Raw genomic sequence first — 24,774 nt, 5'->3', positions numbered from 1 at the left:
GGTGGAGACCCATAGGATGGGAAATATCTCCTTTGTCGATTAGAGGGATATTGCTTTGTCATTCTGGCGGATTCAGCCGCTTGCTTATTTGCCACTTAATAATAAAAAAAGTAAATAAAGAGAATCGATTATATAAATTAAATTACAATTAAATACAGTCATTTGAGCGATTTAATGAGGTTTAAAATGAACTGCACTGTTAATAACTGGTACAAAATAGAAGTCGACCGCTGCGGTTGCGGTTGATACATTACGCGTATATTTTTGTTTATTTCCGTAATAATTAGCGAAATACATTCGTATCATAATTATTAGTCCATTTCACTGATGGTTAATTTGCTATGAATTAACAAGTTAATGCGATATTCGACTGTAAATCGTTTATATATTTAATTTAGCTGGACCATTCCCTTTGTTACGGTTGTTTTAATTATTATATAACACTAGCTGTTCTCATGCGGCTCCGCATGAAATTATGAAAATTTTATTTTATTTACATTTGCCAAATTATTAATAGCAAATGTCAAAATGACCTTGATGTTGGCAGCAACTTATGATCTCTTTCCCACATTAGGGTTTTTATCCAAAATATTTACCCCCTAAGTTTAATGGCGTGAAAATATATAGCCTAAAGCGTGACGTAAGTGTAGGGCTTTTCATTAAAAAAATAATTATTCAAAAATACGCTGTAATTGCGGACATCTTAGGCAACAAAGAAGTGTGTGTTTCCGCTTTATTATAATAGTATAGGTAATACAAAGAAGTTAATCAATAGAATATTTTTAATGATTATTCTTTGTGTCTTGAATACTGTTTTGTTGAATTTGGTTTTAAGTATATGTGTAAGTGGGATGTGTCATACATCTATTTGACAATTGAGGTGTCATTTCATTCATACATAGATAAGAACTTTTTGCCATTGGATCGATTGTATAGATTCCGCGTGCCGGGAAACACGTCTTACAGGAAATTTTAAAATACATTGCAATATTGGGTTGTAAATCTTGTATTGTAGACGAACTAATTGAAATTTAATGAACTCGTAATAACATTAAATTTTAATATTGTTCAAGATAAAGTGTCGTTTATTTTTATTTTCATGATATCAACATGCATACATTTCCATTAATTATGATAAAAGTTATAAAATAAATGTCATTTAATTCCACAGTAATTCGTAAATAAACAGCTGAGTGCAACATTGCTAAGAACTACATTTTTGGGGTCCTCAAATTAAGTCTTACAATTGTTTGCTAAAATGTTTAAACATGTAAAAAACATAGGAGTAAAACGTAGAAAAATAACAGTAGGATTCATGATATTTATTTGTCTTTACGTGTCTTTGTTCGACATTGGTAAATCAAAATCTTTACTCCTATCGTGGGCTCATTTTGAAGATATTTCATGTCATTATTCAGTGAATGAGGATGTGTTACCTTCAGCGGATGGTAATTATTTCTCGCCGTCGTACAAAAGTATTTTCTTCCTGGAGACGTCGTGTCGACGTAACTTGACATCGAGAGAGTTGTGCGCCATTGAGTCAGCGGCGCGCGCGCATCCCGACTACCTAATCAACGTGATGTTCACCGCTCCCATCTCCGAAGAGATCCTCATGCATATTATCCTCAGGCTAAATTTCAAGAACGTTCGATTTTCAAGAATACATATAGAAGAATATTCTAAGAACACTCCAGCGGAAGCGGTCGTTAGTAGCGGCGCCTTGAATAAATCATATTGGGGAGTTGAGCATACGTCGGATTTGTTAAGATATCTAACTTTGTACAAATGGAGTGGTATTTATTTAGATATGGATGTGGTGGTCGCGAAACGCTTGGATACATTGGCTGCGAACTGGGCGGCCAGAGAGAGTGATTGTGATGTAAGCGCTGGTGCCATTGCTTTTTCTGAAGACGACGTCGGTAGGAATGTCGCAAGTGATGCGATAAGGTGAGATATAATAAAATGTGATTCAATAGTTACTCTTTGCAACTTTTCTTAGCATCTTTTTTTCTTAATCGTTAAATTTAATTATCAGTGAAATCCAAAGAAATTTCCGATACGACTTGTGGAGCTACAACGGGCCGGGAGTCCTTACTAGAGTCCTAAAGACGAGATGCAACACCACTGACGTCACACGCATGAACTTTAAAACATGTCAAGGTGATGTTAAATTGTTGTGTATATAAAATATTTGCCATATCTTCCCAGTGTCATAATGCTAATTTAGTTAAGCCCTATACCACTATAAACATTTTCTTTACAGGTTTCGAAGTATACGGTCCGGAACTTTTTTACCCGATTAAATGGGAAAATAGCAATGAATATTTCAAGGCGGGAATACTCGAGAACAAAGATGCATACGTTTACCACGTGTGGAATCATTTGACGAAGAATCGTACGCCAGACAAAGACTCTCCTTACGCTCAGCTCGCTAGAACATTCTGTCCATCGACTTACACATTATATGGCGATCGATTCGGTTTATAACTGTTTATAAGTAAAAAGAAATAAATATAATAATAGGGAATTGAGGCTAAACAGCTTTAAAGTAGACTTTACCACCACTTTTTAAAGAAATATTTTTAGTAACTTTTCCCAGATGATTTTATCCCTTGTTTTGTAGACGATATGGCGACCAAAGGTTGCCAATATCTGAAATTTTTCAACGGTACTGACCACGTAGTTAACGATAACATTTTTCTTAAGCTAAGCGTCTTCTAAGTTGATAGCAATATTTCTGTGGTATTTAGATATTATCTACGAAGTCATATCGACGTATAAAATGCGAAGTGTAAACAAAGAGGTTCAACATCTGCGTTAAGCCAAAGCTTTTACAAATATGCCCGCCCTCACCCTAAAAACCGGGAGCGGTAAACTTTTAATGCATTAAACAATAGATTGATGGATTACTGGCTTTATCCTCAGAGAAAGGGCATAATAGCTTTTAAAGAAGTCTTACAAATGAGCAATGTTTTAATGAAAGTAAATTTGTTATTAATTAGCTTTCGCCCGCGACTCCGTCCGCGTGGTATTGAAAAAAACAAAAGTGAATAGCCTATGTGTTCTTCCAGACTATCCTCTACATCTATGCCAAATTTCATCGAAATCCGTTCAGCCGTTTAGGCCACAAACTCTAACAAACATCCATCTATCCATCCATCCATCTGAACTTTCACGTTTATAATATTGGTATGATAACTAGCTTCCGCCTGCAACTCTGTCCGCGTGGAATTAAAAAAGTAAGTAGCCTATGTGTTCTTCCAGACTATCCTCTACATCTATACCAAATGACACCGAGATCCGTTCAGCAGTTTAGTCTACAAACTGTAACAAACATCCATCTATCCATCCATATAAACTTTCGCATTCGTAACAGTAGTAAGTTTATATGATAAACATTTCATAATGATTTGATCAAGAGTATATTCTATTTAAATATGTGATAATTTACTGTGAATTTGAAATAAAAACCATAAATGTTCAACCTTCGATTTATCTGAAATCGAGATTTCTTAATGAATCTGTCGAAGCTGTCCGCGACGACAGATACCTTGGAGATAACAAGTTTGTTAAGTACTGGCTGGCAAAGGTACAGAGATATTAATTTTAAAAACTTTTAATAACTATTTTATTAACTTCTAATATTAATTAACATTGGTTATGTATGAGAAAAACTAGATTAAAAACAAAAAATCACCCTTTAAAAATGTAAGAAAATTAAACTAAAAACACTCTTTTAAGAGTGTGACCGTTTGTCGAAGTATTGATATAAGAAAAGATAAATTACGTATCAACAATTGTATTGCTCGTTGTTATATTACTGTTAGCTGGAATTGATGTAGGAAATGCTATGATCACCGTAGTAGATAGTTTCCGCTGCGTGCTCTCCGGATGTACGTCATACGTAGAAATAAAATGTGAACGATATTAAATCTCCATTGTTTGTTACTGTCGAAATAATTTAACGAAATAATCCGAAGTTACATTTTTTGGTATCGTAATATTTCTCAATATAGCAAAGTTGTACTCTTTTTTATTCGAAATTAGTTATGTCACGTTTTTTTTAAACTAATATTATAAAGAGAAAAGAAATGTATTTTTGTTTATATTAAAATAACTCAAAAAGTACTGTTTCGATTTTAAAAAAATTACCGTTGAAAAGGTAATAAATGTAAATGTATCTATGAGAAACATATGCTAGTTTTTATTATTTTGTTTTACCCGGACGAAGTTGGTAGCAACGTCTAGTATTAGATGTTTTGGTACACGTAATAACATCGAAATAAAACGTTTGCCAAAGCAATATCGTAAGCTCCTTTAGTAAAATAGATGAAAAGCAAAATGGCATCTGTCAAGAACAATTATTGATTTCATAAGACAAGTTATATAGATTGACACAACTAAAAGCTTTTACGTCTCTATATTTTTTTCGTATAAAAATAGTTAAACTATATAAACTTTTTATAACAAAATCGTTAGAGGAAATTATTCGAAAATCTAAGAAAAATAAATTCAGATAAAATGTATTAATATAATTTACTAGCTTTCGCTCCCGACTCCATCCGTGTGGAAAAAAACAAAAGTATGTAGCCTATGAGTTCTTCCTGGCTATCCTCTGCATTTGAGCCAAATTTCTCGATTAAATTTCTTTCAGTTCAGTAGTATAGGTGTAGCCTACTATAACATCTATCCATCCGTCTAAACTTTTGCATCTACTTGTACAATATTTAAATTAAAAAAATATAAATCCATAATTGGATAAAAACAGTTTAGAAAATAGATCTTTTGACTTAACTTAGACACAGAGTTGGATCAAATCCAATAAGAAAGCTTAAGTAACAATAATCTCTGGATTAGTTCTATAAATGTCTCTATAAGATATTTTTGTTTGTTGAACAAATGAAAACTGTTTAATTGTGTTTTAAACAAAAGTATTAAGAGTCTTTTATTTTAACTTTATTTTTTTATTTTGATTTAATAAATTATCTGAATAATTTACAAATTAAATGTTTAACATGCTAATAAATTAATGGATGACTCATTTGTTTTGTAATGTTTTTTTTCGTACACCGGTAGAAGGAAGTGACTGAGATGACGTATGATAGAGTTATGTGGAGGACAAAAACCTGTTGCCCCTACGAAAGTAAGGATTCCTCCTTGATGATGATGATGATATTTGTTTCGTAATACATTTATACAAGTTACAGTTAAATAAACTCACTCACTCACCCTGAAGAAGGACCCCCAACGGGTTCGAAACTGTCGGTGCCTACACCGAATGTTATCACGTGAGTTTAGCCGTGTTATAATTTATGTAGTTAAATACTTTTAGATTTTAATTTTCAACATAAGTTTTTTAAAATAAGGTTATATTTTACAATAATTTGTCAGTTTCCGCTTTATAGTGAACAATTGAATAATGTATTTAAAATCAACAATAAAACTTTTACATTTAAGCTCCTTAATGTTCCATAAAACTTTAATTATTGCTTCGAATAAAGAGACCCTTATATTTCAAACAATATCCCTAACTTACATTTTAATGGGTAAACTTTTTTTATGTTTAACGGTATAGGTACAACTTTTCTTTAAATATGGTAATTTTATGTGATCTTTAAAAAGTTCTCAACAAGTTCAAATTTTTAAAATACAAAGACGAAAGTGACCCCAGTCACTGTCATAATATACTTAAAGGCCTAAAGCATAGAAAAATAAGCTCACATAATGTTATTAAGCTTTTAAGTAGTCTTTCCGAAAGTGAGAGATAAAGTTCTCTTGAGGGTGGTACAGGACTAGTGGAGGGCAGGAATGGACCAAGAATAAATTGGGGCCGCTGTATTTATATTAATCTATATATATGGACTAATATTATAAAGAGGAAAGATTGGTATTTCTGCACGTATTGAAATAACTTAAAAATAACTGCGCTGATTTCAAAAATTCTTTCACCTTTTGACAGCTACGTCATCGTTAAGTAACATTGGTTGTATTTTTAAATTTCACGTGAATGAAGTCACGAGCAACAGCTTGTTTTGAATAAAATATACCGGAAAATGCGAAGTCATTTTGTTGAGTTTACCTGCGACGTAATTCAATATGGTAATCGAAACTTTCAATTCCACTTAGCTGTAGCGGAAACTGTCGGACATTAATAACTGTTCCGAGCCTGTTTTACTTCGTAAAATTTACTTTCACGTTTTATTAAAGTTATTTCAGGCCCAACTTTAGGGTTTCAATATATGCTATATAGTTATTATTTTTATTTCATTACTTAATTTCAAGATTAAACACTATATGATCTAAACTTAATATGTACAAGATGTACAGTCGGCTCATCATACATATATATGTATAGACTAGCTGTTCCCGTGCAGCTTCACCCGCAAGAAATTTCATCATTTATTTCATTTCATCATTAGGGTTTTTATCTAAAATATTTACCGCCTAAGTTTAATAACATGAAAATATATAACCTAAAGCGTGACGTAAATGTAGGGCTTTTTATTAGAAAAAGAATTGTTCAAAAATATGCTGTAATTGCTGACATCTTAGCCAACAAAAAAGTGTGTGTTTACGCTTTATTATAATAGTATAGATATACAAAACTTTAGTAACTTCTACAGGCTTTTGTTTCCTAAACTAAATATTAAGTATGAGTCAATAAGGTTTATTTATAGACGATGGAAGTTTATGAAAAGATACGTGCATGTATGTTTTTGCAACCAAAGGAATATTCAAGTTTCTCAAGGTATGTAAATGTTCAAACATTTATTCATCTGACTGATCTGTAAACTTTCTACCTTTTTCAAGGCTTCCACTGTTGAAGTTATTACAGTTACTTAAAAAAGTAATAAGCTACTAACAGTATCGAGAATTTATAATTTAAGTCCTTCGCTGAAAATTTCAACATCAATTTGAAGCCTTAGTAACGCAAGAAACTTTCACAGAGTCGGCAGCCCTAACTTAACGGAAGTTAATGGACCCGCTCGGAGTATGAATATTATTCGAACTAAATCTTTTATATTAAGGACGGAAAATGAACGGTTTCGTTGACACAGACTCAATATTGGCGGCATTTCATGAATTTATTTACATTTTCATAAGATATCTTTGACGATTCGTCAAAAATACTGGGCAATTTAACTGTTTGAGTTTTCTGAAACTACCATTGTTTTCGTAGAAAAACAAATGATATACTATTTGTAGTCTAGATTGTTAAGAATGTTTTCAATAGCCTAGTATATCTTACTAACTTTATAAATAATAGATGGATGTTTGTTAGAGTTTGTAACCTAAACGGCTGATGGATTTTGATGATATTAGGTATAGGTATAGAAGATAGTCTGGTAGAACAGATAGGTAACTCGCTTTTGCATTTTTTAATTCGACGTGGACGGAGTCGCTGGCAAAAGCTAGTTAAAATAAGAACGAGCACAGGTCATTTAGTGATGCCAAGTCTCAAGTGTAATTTACTTCATGTTTTAAGAAGCCTTTCTTGGAATTGCGGAGATTGTGGAGGCTCAGTTTAATTCCGTCTTAAGTGGATTACTTGTTTGCTCGCTTCGTTGAGGATAATCCACCTGCTTCTGCAAATACATTACGCTTGTTCGCAGTTCCCTTAAACTGTTTAGTTAAATAAGTTTTAAGTACAAAGCGTAGGCCCTATACCAAGCAAGTATGCTTCTAATTACAAACAGTATTTTGTTAGTTATGAGCATTACAATATAAGATCGGTATTATGATATGATTATTTTGACTGCCTTAAGAGTAATGTTTGTTTATGTGCAAGATTAGACAATTAAATTATGCCCATAGAGAAGTTAGATTATCATTAAATTGACTGTTTTCTTTGGTCGTTATGTCTGTTATAAGGTAAAGTCTAATTTGGATAATGAATACAAAATAAACATCAGCAAATGTAATTTTGATGTATTACTCATTCCGTTCACGTTGAGTTCATAATTATGTAATTTATTTCGAATACGAGTGCAGACAAAATGTATTGAACACTGAAAATTTAATAACGCCGGAAGGCAGAGTGCAATTTTTGTTGAAACATGTCGACGTTTAAATTTATGAAGTGTACATTACTTCGATATTAATTGCAAATCATATTACGCTCGTACCTTTCGGTAGCTTTTTGTAAATTTTAATTAACTTCGTATTTCAATATTTGTTTTTAATTTTATGCATATAAATAAATACGAAATACGATACATCGGCACGATAAATAACTGTCTCTTAAATAACTTTAAACTGTTAACATCATTACTGGGTAAGACAATCTATACTGAAAATTATAAAGACGAAAGATTTGTATTTTTGTATACATTGACATAACTCAAAAACTACTGGACCGATTTTAAAAATTGTTACAACGTTAGAAAGGTAATTTATTTGTGAATAACATAGGCTACATTTTTTTTAATATAACGGGGATGAAGTCGCGAGCAACCGCTAGTAGTCTATAAAGCCATCTACACTCTCAGTTTTATCTGTAGGCAAAACTGGAAACTGTTCAGTGATAAGTTTTGCCTACAGACGTTAAACAATCTGATTATTACGATTAAACTGTCAGATAAAACTGAACGTGTGTAGTGGGCTCAATACTCTGGGAAAAATCTATTGATAACACGCATTAAAATCAGTTCAGCCAAGTTATCGTTTAAAATGGCTTATAAAAAATAACTTAAATAGGTTAGGAACATATTTCATGAAGTAATTCATTTCTGTCAGTCTGGCAAAAGGTACCATATTTTATACCTGAATGAAATTTCTTTATGCAAGGTTTCGCAAGACAAAAAGTAACATAGTTGTTATTCCAACAGCCGGTACAGCTGGAAGCGAGCCAGATAGAACCCTGTCTTACTAATCAGTTTTACCCGGCCTTGTTTTTCCATTTAATTTATAGTAAAATAAATGCGAAGGGTTATTCAAACAAAAGAAACAAGATTATAATATAAGCTGCAACTGTACTACTATTATAATATTTTAAAATAGTATTCTGAGGATTATTATTTTTTTTTTTATAACATAAGGTGGCATACGAGCAAGCGGCCACCTGAATCCGCCAAAATGGCGAAGCGACCGCTGCCCATAGACATCCGCAATTGCAGATGCGTTGCCTACCCTTTATCCGACAGAGGAGGAGACGCACATAAAGAATATATTTCCCCTTCCTATGCATCTCCTCCACCGTCAAATCCACTTCCCATTACCATCCTCTCCTTATAAGAAAAGAGTGGTAAAGAGAAAGGGACTTTAATTAGGCCTCCGGCACCACACTCATCAGACGAAACACGGAATTGCTTCTATTTCACGCCTGTTTTCTGTGTGGTCGTGGTATTACACCGGGCGTGCCGGCCCATTCGTGCTAAGATGTTAAAGCGGGCACTGCCACTGTTAAAGTTATTACTAAGAAATATAAGTCATCAGAAAAGGGTTTACCCTTACTACATACAGGTGCCTAACTCAACGTATTAAATTGCAAGTAACAAATTGAAAATCTATACGATTTAATGAAATCAATAATTCAACGGCCCCGTTGCTATGGCAACCGCCTAACATCCTTAATAACACGAAGGAAAAGATTAATTGGCTGACATTAGCAGGGATCTACGCCACCTCGAGGAGTTCCCCGGAGCCTCGTGTTACAAGATTTAATAGAACGAACTAATCTTACCCGCCTCTAATTGATTTGGAAGTATAAAAGAATTTATTAACACGTTTATTTGATTTTAGCTCTACATTTTGAAATAGTAACATTAATTAATTAATTTGTCGTTTAATAAATGCTGCAACCTCCTACAAATATTACCTTATTTTTAGGAGTTTATAAAGATATATTTATTTATAGTTTTAATTCAAAAATAAACATATTAGAGAAGACGTACAGTAAGAGAAAATTTCCCCTTCCTTGCGTCACATCCTTGAAAAAAAGGCGTAAAAAGGGGAAAAACTAATATTAGTCCTCCGACAAGCATATGCACACTTCAAGCCTGTCTTCTCTGGTCGTGGTATTGCATTGAATGAGATGGGCCATTCGTCTGAAGATGCTAAAGTGATCTCCTATTATTAATAATTGTAATACAGCTATGTAATATATTACTAAACGTCACAAGCATGCGCTGAGGAAGACAAATATAGTAAGATCAAGGTAGGCAACGCATCTGCAATTGCGGATGTCTATGTCTAAATGGCGAAACGACCGCCGCCCGAGTGTTTGGCCATTTTGGCGGATTCAGTTAACCGCTTGCTCGTTTGCCACCGTATGTCATAAAAAAATGTACTAAAACAACAGGACGCCTCAGTAACACAGAGCATGATAACTCGAAGCCTCCCAGTATGCAGAACGCTAGTTTGTGTCACACTCAACTATAACGTTAAAGGTATTTAATCTGAAAACGGAAAATCTAATTTACTTAAATTCCGAACCGAAGTAGGTACCTTAATATTTGGACACGCAGATATAAATTTAACTAAATGGCGCTCTATAAGACGATTTATTATAATAAATGACCGTCTTTATAGCCAATATGACAATTACCTTAAGTAATAATAAAGACTAGATTTTACTCGCGACTTGGCCCACGTGAAATTAAAAATGTAATAAAAAGTATAGCATTTGTTACACACTGACAAGGTAGATTTTTAAAGGTGAAAGAATTTTTGAAATCGGCCTAGTTGTTTTTGTGTTACTTCAATACAAACAAAGATACAAATCTTTCCTGTGTGTAATATTGGATTGTGTGAAAGAAGATATGCTTAAGAAGGGCGTGAATTTATGACGGCTGATAGAGATGTATGAAAAAGCAGTACAAACTGTGCAGACCCTCTGTAGGGACAAGTGAAGGTTGACGATAGGTGTTTAGTTAAAAAATTATCTTTGGTAATTCATACACATAAAATCACCTCCAGACAGTCTGTCAATAACAAATCGACATTAAATACAAATGAGTTCTCATTTTCCTTTATAAATTCAAACAATGTAACAAAAACCAAAATATTTGTTTGTAAAATATTTTTCTCATATTTCCAATATTGTTTCTCTAATATACATATCGAGGTCGCAGATCCGTAATCAAAACACGATCAAACCCCGGCCACTCGAAATGAAAGGGAATGAAATTTCGCCCCGATACCGATTCTGTTTTTTTGTACTATAATGAAATTGTATAAAAATGTTGTATTCCGTTACACGCACCAGTAAAAAAAGGTAAACCAAAAAACACGAAAAGGTTTTCTGTGATTAATTGAAAATTGAGAATTTTATATCTGTCATTTTTATAATATAGGTAATTAAACTGTAACGTTAGAATAAAACTTAAACTACAAATTCCATTAAAATTCTGTTGGGTTAGAGTTCCATTAAAAATCTGTTGGAATATAAGCGGCGCTTAATAAAGTGTCATATTTTTATTTGATTTTATAGTACACAAGCGTCCTTAGAACATCTTACTAAAGTTAACAATTTTATTTAAAATATAAAGAAACTTAATCAGATATGTACATTTATGAATAGAAAGAAAAACAACAAATTTCTATATAAACATTCCTAGCGAACGAAATCAAGATTAAGCGTAAAGTGTCGAAACAAAACACATAAATGTAACAATTCGCTATTTCGTCTTTGTATTGTATATAGGTTACTCTTCAATTTCGTTATAAGGTAATACTTAGCACGGTTTTAGCACTGGAGATGTGCCAAGCCTGTCGAATTAGGGCGCTCACTTCGTTAGGTAAATTGATAAGGAAGGGGCGCCTTTTCAATTTAGCATAGTTACTCCGGTAAATTCGGTGACGGTGGATCACTGGCCTTATCATTGAAAATTTTCATTTTAATCAACCGTATGTAAACATAAATATAAGTCTAAAATGCATTTAATTGTGCATTAAAACAATTAGAATCTTACAATTCAAATTAAATAGTTTTTATAAAAAATTTCCTTCGCAACTAACATATTTTAATAAATGGTCGTATAGAACGGACCACTGATCACGTGATCTTGGATTTTATTCTAGCCATTCTACTCTTGTCGTGAACCATATTTACACACAATTAGGGTGTAAATAATTACATAAAGTAATAATAAAAAATATTAAAAGATTATAAACGTCTTAAAGCATTGTACAATCTTTCATGTGCAAAGAAAATTAGAGTTCGTAATAAATTTTCCATTAATTTCTACAAATGGCATGATTTAGTGCAATTTATTTTAATACGTCCCGACAACTTAATGATGAAATTTATTGGCCGCAATGCAGTTTAATGTAACCGGTTTTGTGTGTTATAGTAATCAGGAGAAAACAGCATAGTTTTTTTTAGGACACACGTTATGTGATAGGAGGATTCTATTTCAAGTTATTAATTAGTAATTTTACATAGAAAACAAATGTTAACATATCGATATTTTAAAAATAAATGCTGAAAATACATTAATTAATGTCAACAGATAGGCTCATGAAATGGAGCTTTGATCATATATTTAATGGGCAAATATAAAACTGGCAAAAGCAATAAATTAGCAAAACAAACTCATGCAAAGTAATTAAAATCATTACTTTGAAAATCGGGTAATAAAACAAAATTAAATCAACATAAAACTAAAACTATAATCTTCGAAAGTAATAAAATATAGAAATTTCCTTCTTAAGTGTGAAGAAAACTCGCATCCTCGAAGCAAACGAGGAATTCATATTCCAACTTCAACACAGTTGTCATAAGTTTAAAATTTTTCAGCTTAGTTGCGCATGAGGGGATTTTAAAACTTGCGGCCGCGAGTTTACCTTACAAAAGTGTATTTGGTAAGTTTATATCTTGAGAAATACTTAGGTTATGTTTCCTTATATTGCTTTAGTTAAGAACACATGAGACAACATAAACGTCATTATCGTATTGCTATAAGTTTGATTTATTTTATTTATTGATTATTCGTAAGAAAATTTGAATTAGAATTTTAAAAAGTTACAATAACTGGCGATGAATCAGATTTATTATGAAACCAGTAACAGTCATATCATGCGGCTTCCAGTAAATACGTGTATTTACGTTTGTGCCACCATAAAAAGTAACCACAAAAACTGAAGTCTGGCAGGTCTATGCAGACTATCGCTATGAAACAGAGAGTAAAAAAGGAGTAACGTAATATTACCCTAACAACTGGAATCGCGCCAGAAATTTGGCCTAGTTCTACGTGACCGAATTTAAATTCAATATGTAATACAAAAAGGTCTACTAAAAGCTACTTTATACTAAGGGTTTGTTCAGTGTAGTCTGAAGATGATTTAGCCTGTCTAGGATTCACCTATCATGTCGTAGTAGCTTTTATGTCTATAGGGGAACTCGACCCCCTGGCAACGTCTGTGTCCATTCTACAGAGAAGAACGTATAGCAGAGCAGATTTATATATCAAATAATTGAGCCTTGAGTAATTGAAACAAAGTTTATTTTCTTCATACTTCTTTATATACTCTTAAGTAAAGAAAATTAATCCTTCTTTCAATCGTATAAAGCGCAATTTTATTTGTAATAAAATTCTGCTCTGCACTCTACCCTACTATGTCTGAGCGCACTTTTAGACTAGGGTTGTAACGGAACTCCGCTTCCGCAAGAAATGGTATCCGTATCCGGTATCCGGTTCCGTTATTTCTTATGCGGAGTTATAACGGAGGTTAATTAACGTCTTTAACGCGAGTGGGGCGATTAGGTATCGTTTATGCAGCCCGTGACAAACAAACTGTATCTTGTAATTATGTACCAATCTGTATTTTGAATTAACGTAGTTTTAGTTTTTATTTCCATAATAAATCGTAATTATTATTTTATTATTGACCTCCGCTTCCGATTCTGTTGACACCCGCTTCTGCAGAGGTGAAGCCTTTCGCCTCCGCATCAGCATCCGCTTCCGTTAAAACGGCTTCCGTTACAACCCTAATTTAGACTATGACTACTTATTATTATTTTTCGTATATTTTTGTCAGTGGTAACTAAAATTCATAATCCATTTTATGAAACTTTGCCAGTATTGGTTCAGAAAATTACCATCACTGGTAAATTGGACGGGGCCCAAATTAAGAAGTTTTAGTGCAACAATCGTAAATTATATAAATGGACATAGTTTTAGTTAAATGGAACAATTTCATACTAACTACCAGTTTATTTTCATAACATATTACAACTGATGTACAGTTTAATTATTATGATTTATATTTGACCCTCAATGACATCGAAAACTTATTATTTACAGGCATAGGTGTTAAATTCTTTACAGCCTATGGCGACAATTTGCTATGCTAAATTCGTAGGCGGGTCGGAAATTAAATTCTCTGACTACACCTGTAAATGAAATATTTTTTTCTTGAAATGTTACTAACTTTAATTTGTTCTAACTTTATATATAGATGAATGTTTGTTGCATTCCGTACGCATGAAGTCGCATGAAAAAGCTAGTAAAGCTATATTACTTGTTAGTGTATAAACAGTACTGCTGTACACGCTCCATTCGCAGAGAGTTTTTATAAAATTAAAACCATTTGATTCATATCTATGCGGCTACGTCATCTGAATTATAAATGGTAGATTCACGTCGCATTATATATTCATATTATATCGAGGTATTAATAAATATTGAACCTGATTGAATATTTATTTTAAAATATATGACGAAAATATACGAGTACATCGTAAAACTTACGAAATCAAATGAAAACGATTGTCGTCTAATTCTGTTTTTTTTTTTCTTTATAACATAAGGTGGCAACAAGCAAGCGGCCACCTGAATCCGCCATAATTTCAAAGCGACCGCTGCCCATACACATCCGCAGTTGCAGATGCGTTGCCTACCCTTGTCTGACGGAGGAGGAGACGAACATAAAGAGGATATTTCCCCTTCCTATGCATCTCCTCCACCGTCAAATCTACTGCCCCTTCCGTGGTAAAGAGAAAGGGACTTAAATTAGGCCTCCGGCACCACACTCATCAGACGAAACACGGAATTTCTTTCATTTCACGCCTGTTTTCTGTGTGGTCGTGGTATTACACCTGGCGAGCCGGCCCTGCAGTGCTAAGATGTTAAAGCGGGCTCTACCACTGTTAGAAAGGTTAAGAATGAGATAAAAATGTCGTTTCTTGTACACCTATGTTAATAGGAACTATCAGATATTTATGGGCAACTCATGTATGTCCACATGGAGAAAGGAATACTCAAGTTAGGGTGACCAGATCCACTGGTCTAGTTACCCGTAATTTAAGAAAGATGTTACCAAATTTAATAAACGTAAAATGGAGAATGTTGAAAATAGAAACTTAGATAATTATTTATATTAAAAAGAACAACATAAGTATTAATAAACAATAATGAAAGAATTCATAAAACATACAAATATTAAAAAAAAGTAGAATATTCAAATAAAACATCGCAATTTACAAAACGAAAAACGTTTAAATACATTTTGTAAAAAAGGATTTTATTAACATGCAGTCCCATTTCATTAAAAGCTCTTTTGAAGCGTCCCTTGTTCTAGACTCAAATAGACTTTAGCCTTTTGAAGTATAGACTTGAAGACTACGTTTTAAATTAAAAAAGTTGAATGCATGTAACTTGTGTTGTACAGCTAGGAACGATCTGAACTCAGTCCCATTTCTTTGCATCCACATGTTTTTGTTTGCTCGTCTTCATTCCGAGTAGTACTGTAAGGCTGGCTTCTAAGAAACAGGAATAAAATATGTGCATGTAACGTTGACAGTTTTATACTACGTTTTTTAAACATTATCAACTTTATATTACTACTAGCTGTTGCTTGCAACTTCGTCCATATGAAATTAAAAAATGCAGCCTATGTTACTAACAGATAAATTACCTTACTAACGGTGACAGATTTTTTTTAAAATCGATCGATTTTGAAAATTGATTAGATTAGATTTAGAAAAACTACTTAGCCGTATTTATTCGGCTAAGTAGTTTTTGAGTTATTTCATTACATACAAAAATAAAAATCTGTCCTCTATGTAATATCTTACTAATATTATAAATGCAATGTTTGTTAGAGTTTGTAGCCTAAACGGCTGAACGGATTTCGATGAAATTTGGTATGGATGTAGAGGATAGTCTAGAACACATAGGCAACTCACTTTTGTTTTTTTTATGCCACGCGGACGGAGTCGCGGGCGAAAGCTTGTTAGTATTATAAATGGGAAAGTTTAAATGGATGGATGTTTGTTAGAGTTTGTAGCCTAAACTCCTTAACGTATCTCGATGAAATTTGACACAGATGGGGATTATAGTCTGAAGGACACATAGGCGACTTACTGTTATTTATTTTTTAATTCCACGCGGACAGAGCCCCGGACGACAGCTAGTCTTTTTATCTTTAACTAATTAAAGAATTAACGTTTTAAATAGATTTTTTTCCCAAATGTTAAACTAACTGCATTTCCATTTTTATTTTTGAGAACGTGATATTTCCCTTGTTGAATTCTTTCATCTTATGGAGGTATACGGACCTCGTAACAGAGTACTAAAATCGTATATTTGAACCAAATATGAATTGCAAATGTCGGTTGCGTTGAAGCGTGTCTCATACATAATTATTCACGATCATAGTCGCAACAAAGACGTGGTGGACGCTAAGTGAGGGAACGCTTAAATTGTCTAGAGGGGGCATTTGTAGCAACGTCTAGTGATAAATTGTTTGTGTCATTTGCAAGCGGGAAGCTTTCGTACGAGCGCACGGAACACAGACGTGCGGACATTCAATATATTAAATCAACGAGAAAAAATGTATGATAACTAATATTGTGACATGAAATAGCAGTTGAATATGATTTAGAGATAGTTGTGCAACTAAACAATTGAATTTGCTGCGAAACAATCGACAATCGCACAACAGTTGTGCGACAAAAAACTTACATGGAAGATAAATGTCTTTTTAAAAACTCTAAGAATACTTTCTGGCAAATATCTACAGCACCTTAGTCGTTAGATATTTATAGAATTTTGAACCTTAAATGCAATTCAAATACAGCGATGGTAATAAACAGTTATAAATTATTTGCTTACATTAAGAAATACGTAATGACTGCACAGTTTTAAGCTCTGAAGCGGAAACTCGACGATAAGGTAAGGAGAAGCTTTTTATTGCGAATTTTAATAATGATTTAAAACTTTATGACAATGATAATTTTGTCCTTTTCTTTATAATTAAAAAATATATAAAAGAAGGTTTTAAGTGTATCAATTATATTATCTAAACATTTAATAAAATTGGAGTGTCATTTTGCAAAAAGAAAAATTCCAAATTTCGGGAAGATGACGTATTTGCATTGCTGATAACAAAAATCGCAATTAAAATTATTTTGTCTGTCTGTATGTCCGCGAGCCGCGTTTACTCCGGGTAATCTCCGAAACTTGGCCGATTTCGACCGGACTTTCACTGAAGGGTAGCTGACATGGGCATATTATAGGCTACTTTTTATCTTAATATTGCGTGGAAGAAGTCGCGCTACAGCTAGTATTTGTATATTGTTATAGACCTTTGAGGTCAAATCTATTATAACAAGTATTTTATACGTACGTGTAAGGTAACTTTCTAGATTGAAAAAGCTGGATTCTTTGAAAAGTAAAACATTCCTCAGAGAATACGAACATGAAAGTATTAAAAACAAGGTTCTATCTAATAGTTTGCCTACTTTTATATTCTCTCAGCCTACGTAAATGGGTCAAAGAAGTTTGGTCTTCTCAGATCTTAGTGCCCTCTGTTCGTATAGGACTGTGTTAGGGTATTGCGTAAAAAGATTCGAGGGAAATGGAATACGTTGTTTATTTATTTATGCTTAGGGATTTAATCATTTTTTTATCTAGTCAACGGTAAATAATCAAGCCAAGATACTTACACCTAAAGATATCTCTTTTAAATAGGAGATAATAACCAGAAAAGGGACATTTCCTTTTCCTATTTGTCATTTTCCTCACCAATTTTACTTCTCTTCAATGATCTCATTTGACTCTTATCATAATTACGAATAATTTCAAGGTAATAAAAATACTTGCTACTACTCGCGACTCCGTACGCGCGAAATTAAAAAAATGTAATTAATATTCTTCCAAACCATGTTCTACTCGTACATCTGTGCTTATTTTCATCTAGATCTGTTGAACTGTACTAGAGACTCGTATCTTGAAAAAAGAATCTATCTAACCAACAGTACTTAGTTAAAATATTGAAAAGGTTATCTGTTCTGATGATTTGTTTATCAAAGTGCACTTAGTGAAAAAGTATAAGTGTAATATGATGATCAATTAAGTATTCACCGCTATGTAACAGCACGAGTTCCTACAGCTGTTGTGGGCTGTAATCAAAACAATTTCCTGTTGCCCCGCGTTAAGACGTGACTGTAATGCGTTATCGTCGTATTATCTCGTCCTGTCAAGACTTATAACGCGGAAGGTATGAGAAATACGAAACAAAAGTGAGAGAAATAATAAAAAATGCAGGATAAAAAAAAGGGGATTTATTTTCCTGTTATTAAACTAAGGGGTACAATAATAACTTTGCTTAAATGTTACTAAACTAAACTTGAAAGTTATGTATGAAGTCAACCAACCCGCATAGGCCAGCGTGGTTGACTATGGCCTAGTCACCCTAATTTAGAGTAGGCTCCGTGCCAATCAGTGGGGACATATGGTGAGCTGGTGATGATGATGATACGAATAAACATGCATTATACTAAATCATTTTGATATTTTAAGCTCTGTTATGCAGATTTCATTCACACATGTCATATTTCTCTCTAAAAAACTTCGTAACGTAAAACGAAACATTCTTTGTAGCTGGAAAACGAAATTATTACTTTTCTAAAACAGACAGGTTCGTTACCATAATTGGTGCGGTTGTTAAAGTTAGCAACTAGATAAATCTCTAGTTACTTTTATGTGAGTAAAAAACTGGAAAAGATAGGATTATTAGAACAAGTTTTATTTCACTTTATTATTCTGTGATGGGACTACTAATATGATAGTTTTTTATAAATGAATATGAAGACAGTTTATTGTAAGTAATAGAAGTATAGGTTGCTGCCAATTATCATTTACATTATGTGCGACTGGAACATTTGGTGTTGGTTGACCTCTAAAAATAGAAAACCTATAAGATACGTTGTGGCAATTTAATTGTCGCCATTTGACGCTGACGGTAATGACAGTAGTGGTAGGGAACTAATAACAGAGATGGAATTAACTATCTGAACTATAAACATGCATTCAAACAGAAAGGTGTCTCTTAATGATCAGTGATTGAAACATATGTGTATAGTAACTTCAATAGTGGAATAGCCAGGTTTAACATTTGAGCCACACTATCACATAAAAGCCGGCGTGAAGTGGAAGCAATTCCGCGTTTCGTCTGATGAGTGTGTGGTGACAGAGGCCTTATTTTAGTCCATTTCCTTTTCCTCCAAATTCTTTTACGAAAAGAATAGGAAGGGAAAGTGGATTGGACGGTGGCTGAAACGCACAGGAAAGGGAAATATCCTCTTTATGTACGTCTCCTTCCTTGATAAAGGGTAGGAAACGCATCTTTCTCGGCGAATTCAGGTGGTCGCACGCTCGTTTGCCATCTTATAACATAAAAAAGAGTAAGTAAAGTTAGACGAAGTAACATTACTTGGATTGCGTTTTATTCGCTAGAGCTCTTTAATGAAGGACTCCCGTTGTATGAGGTCGGAGAATGTCAACTTACAAACATCCGAGTGACGCGACCTCAATGACAAGGCTGTATGTAGCGCACACAGATGGCGCGCCGGTGAGCTCTCCCGTACGAATGTCTATTACAGCAATTAAAGTCAGACTTGAGGAAATGTTTTCTTTCTTTAAGAAGTAACTGAGCAAATTAGGGTAGTATTACATAAGAATTAATTTACAGTTTGTTGAAATTCCTTATTTATATGGAAGAGTATATTATGCCGACGCTTATTTTTGAAATAATAGGGACAAGGTTTTTAAAATTTCATTTTCATAGTTAAGCGAAAATATTTACTTGTTACAATCTAATCAAAATGGTTTAAAAAGTACCGGAATATTTTGTGTGTCTCTATATATGTAATGGTCTGTTAACTTAAATATATACATTGAACAAAAGGCACCTTTTACATACAAGTCGAGCATACACTAGGTAATAAATCCAACAGTTACAATGCAGCTAACAATATATCATATTCCGGCAATTAGTGAGTTTCAAACTACTAGCGGGGACCATAGAGCATTATAAATCAGAGAGTTTAATAAACAGATAGCGACGTTTAATGTACAAATGCTTCTTGTTTTATTGTTGCATGCAGTACCCACTTCTGTGTTCCGATTCTGGAGTTAATATGCGATACATTAATTACATAACTTACACCCGTAACCCAGAGGGGTAGGCAGAGACTACGGACATTATTCTGATACACTCACTTCTACGCATAAATGCACGCCTGTCTGTGGCCTCTTGATGCCGCCCTTTTTAAGTATTTCATCTATACGAGTACTAATATTATTAAGAGGAAAGATTTGTATTTTTGTATGTATTGAAATAACTCAAAAACTACTAGGCTGTTAAATATTCTTTTACCATTAGAAAGGTAATTTATCTGTGAGTAACATAAGCTATATCTTTTGTTATTTTTAAATTACACGCGAGCGAAGTCGCGAGCAACAGCTAGTCAACAATAAATTAATAAATACAATGCGATTTAATAAAAAGTGTGTCTTTTAAATGCTTTATAATTTTACCAATATAAAAAATAACAGAATTCTTAACATTTTTACAGCTTAACAATCTTGCATGTCGTGAAAATATTAAGATTTTATGAAACAAAAAGCTTGATTTTCCGTGTCATAAAGTTTGCGATTAATTTCGCGTTAATACTCTAAATATCCTAAATTACTAAGCGCACGCAACCTTAAGTTCAAGGCAGAAAGTAAATTATGTTTCACCGAACATTAAAAATATTAATCGATGAATTTTTTATTTCCTTTTTTTCTATAATATAAGTGGCAAACGAGCAAGCGGCCACCTGAATCCACCGAAATGAAAAGCGACCGCTGCACATAAACATCCGCAATTGCAGATGCCTTGCCTACCCTTCGTTGACGGAGGAGGAGATGCACATAAAGCGGACATTTCCCTTCCTATGAATCTGCTCCACTGTCAAATCCACTTTTCCTTCCCTTTCTTTCCTTTTAAGAAAAGGGTGAAAAGAGAAAGGGACTAAAATTAGGCCTCCGGCACTACACTCATCTGACGAAACGAGGAATTGCTTCCACTTCACGCCTGTCTACTGTGTGGTCGTGGTATTACACCGGGCGAGCCGACCCATTCGTGCGAAGATGTTAAAGCGGGCTCTACCACTGTTAAAGTTAACTTACTAATATTATAAATGTGAAAGTTAAGATGGACGGATGGATGTTTGTTAGAGTTTGTAGCTTAAACGGCTGAACGGATTTCGATGAAATTTGGCATAGATATAGAAGATAGTATGAAAGAACAAATAGGCTATTCACTTTTGTTTTTTTTTTTCAAATTCAACGCGAATGGAGTCGTGAGCGAAAGCTAGTGTAATATAAAAATTTCACTTATTTTCTAAAAATAAGAGAACAATAGAAGACTTGACTGTTTCACCGTTTTTTCACCTCTACACAATTTGTATCTTCTCCGACATATTCAGATTTAAACCTAATTTTAACTACATTGTCATTTGTTTGTATTACATATCTAAAGTACATCTTAATTCAAAGCCATTCTTTTGTTTTAACAATGCAACCTTTTCTTAAACAAGACAATACGAATACTATCAGTGTAGCTATGTATTGATTGATAGCGGCTATTGTTAGCCAGTGACGTCATGTACATTTGTAGACTAGCTGTTACTCGCGACTTCGCCCGCGCAAAATATATATATTACTCACTGATAACTTAGCTTTTGAATGGTGAAAGAAACTCTTTCACACAATCCATCCATACTTTCTTCGGTCTTCCTCTTCCTTTGTAGCCGGATGGCCATTCATTCTTAACACTTTCTAGTTTATGTCCCCAACATCTCGTCGCATAAGATGTCCTTACCACCCAAAAAAACATGATATAAACAATGTAATAAAATGTATGTTAAAAAATTGATGTAAAATAGAACTCATTCTTATGAATTGTGGGTCAGTGACCTTGTTATTTTACCCGTTTTATGAGCCGTTAACAAATGTTTCTTTAAATGTCAACACTTCAACATATTTTGTTCAAAGTATGATGTTAAAGATGATATGGTTAAGGGAGTGAATTCAGATATAACGGTTAGTAGAGATTTATTAAAGAGCGTATTGAGACGACTCTTAATAGATAGGCAGGTTAATGATGATATTTATTTAAAACTGGAAACTTATTTTAAATAACACCAGAACAAAAGCACGTGTTACGAAAAATACGCACTGTTTGTTATTCCATTCATCAGATTTATTCGAATGTTCGTTTTTTATACAACACGAAGATTAACGCACACCTTTATATATTTGAACAATGCAAATAAAAATATATAAAAAGAACAATGAATTTGTTTTACAACACTACTTTGGATCTGTATAATTTTTTTTTGCTACACAAAAATTTTATATTCTCATTTCATTAATATTTTTAAAATTAGCATTGTAAATTATTCTGACTATGACTATATACATACGTAATGAACGCGTAAGAACGCGCACACCTTTGACTAAATTATCGCAAAACTGTTTAGTCTCGCTTTAATTCCTATAAGCTTATATGGAACTGCGCACACTACTCGATTTTTAGTCATGCAACTAAGTTGAATTGGCTGCGAAACAATCGACAATCGCACAACAATTGTGCGATAGTTGAACCAAAGGAGTGCGCCCGCTCTTGAGGAATTTAAAATATGCAAATCTTGGCCAAAATTTTGAATAGATGTTTATAACACAACCTTACGTGGCTTTGCTATCGCCGTCAGATTTCAGTAGGCTTTAAGTATACATGCAATGTTAGTTTTATTTTTGGCCAGATTTGATCGAACTCTATTTTAAACTAGCTGTTCCCGTGCAACTTCATCCGAATGAAATTATAAAAACTTTATTTTATTGTTTACATTTGACAAATTATCAAATGCAAATGTCAAAAACGTTACCATAATAACATTGCTTCCTCGATGTTGGCAGCTTGTAGTTCATGGTCCCTTTCCCATATGAAGGTTTTTTTCAATTTATTTACCCTCTAAGGTTAATAGCATCGAAATGTATCGCTTAAAGTGTGTCGTTAGTATAAGGCTTTTTATTAAAGAACGGAATTATTCAAAATCATACTGTGATTGCTGACATCCTACGTCACAAAGTAGTGTTTACGCTTTATTATATTAGTTTAGATTAAAATAAAATGTAACGTGTTGCTTATAATAACTTATGTAGATTATATATGTCAGAGTTCAATTTTATGCAGATTACAAACTGCAATAACAAGTTCAGAGATAACCAAAACAAGGTTAATTTACACGTGCCTATTTGATATTTTGTTCCAAGAAAATTTTGTGACAAATCAAAGTTACCTAAGACTATAAACGTCACTTTTTAAAGTTAATTTAATTTCAAACCGCAATAATGTTTGTTATTTAGTTCTTAACTCATAATTATAATTACTTATAATAAATATTGCGCCAAGAAAATACTAAACATGTAGTTTTATCCCGAGTGTAGTTCAAAATTTGTCCGTTAGATTGTTAAGTGTACATCCGTAATATTAACTAACAAATAACAATTTAATATAATCGGAAAAACAATTAATTAATTATAACTCTCTTTAATGATATTAAAAAAATCTTAGAATGTCTTTATTAGATAATCAAAAACAAACTCATAAATTATTAGTAATTGGAATCAAAATATTCTAAAAATGTTATACCGAAAACGTAATTCACCCTTTGTTCACTTGACAGTAACCAATACAAATTGTCGTGCCGTATAAGAAAACAAAATTTATTTTAAATATTTGATACTGACCTATTTTAGCTGGATTACAAGTAACACAGGTGAAACAGACGAACAGAAATACAAACGCCTTCCAATCCATCTTGCACACAAAAGTCCGACAAAGATAAAATAATTAAGTTTTTTTTTCGATATCACATCTTTCCGCACTGTTTTCGTAGATACCGGCTTCGTAGCGCGACGTAGAGGCGACCGACCGCAGCTACGGCGCCCAGACAACTGAGCTTCAAGCTACGGGAACGGCAGAGTTGGTGTTATTGATTCTTTTAAATGTTATTTTTGGAGATTTAACATGTAACATTAGGTGCTATGATTGACATTAAATTTACCTTCAACAAGTAACATATTACAAATGATTTTTGTACGACTAATGTCGTGTAAATATGAAAAATTTCGAAATATGTGATGTGTGAATTCGATAGTTTTTTGTTTTAACACAATAATTTAAAAATAACCTTTTTATTTACAGTTAAAAACTTTCGAAGTCATTTTACATTTTAAATTCTTCGTCTAGTTCTTGTTATTGTTTAAAATTTACAAAGTCCTTCAATTAATAAAAAAAATGTTTGCAATGAAATTTCAAGTTTTCAAATAAAATTATTACAAAATGAAATTCAGCACTACGACTACATATTCTTGAAATACAGTTAGTAAATTTATTCAGTCGGTAATACAAAGTTACCCGCAGTAATATTTCAAAGGTATAAGTAGAGAGCGCAATAATTCGCACCAGCGCTCAACCAAAATGATAGATATGCAA

General features: G+C 33.1%; 1 protein-coding gene across 1 annotated transcript in view; it reads right to left on the bottom strand.

Moving 5' to 3' along the window:
- The window catches only part of LOC106107497, a 58,630-nt gene extending 34,450 nt beyond the window's left edge, over positions 1 to 24,180 (bottom strand). The window contains exon 1 of the mRNA XM_013288375.1: positions 24,027 to 24,180. Coding sequence (XP_013143829.1) covers positions 24,027 to 24,096 — 70 coding nt within the window. The 5' untranslated portion in view covers positions 24,097 to 24,180. The remainder of the gene's footprint in view (positions 1 to 24,026) is intronic.
- Between the last annotated feature and the right edge of the window lie 594 nt (positions 24,181 to 24,774).

This window comes from Papilio polytes, unplaced genomic scaffold (assembly GCF_000836215.1).
Source record: "Papilio polytes unplaced genomic scaffold, Ppol_1.0 DF822067.1, whole genome shotgun sequence".
Classification (NCBI taxonomy): Eukaryota; Metazoa; Arthropoda; class Insecta; order Lepidoptera; family Papilionidae; genus Papilio; species Papilio polytes.
The sequence above is the reverse complement of the archived record's forward strand: the minus strand, read 5'-3'. Positions and strand labels throughout refer to the sequence as shown.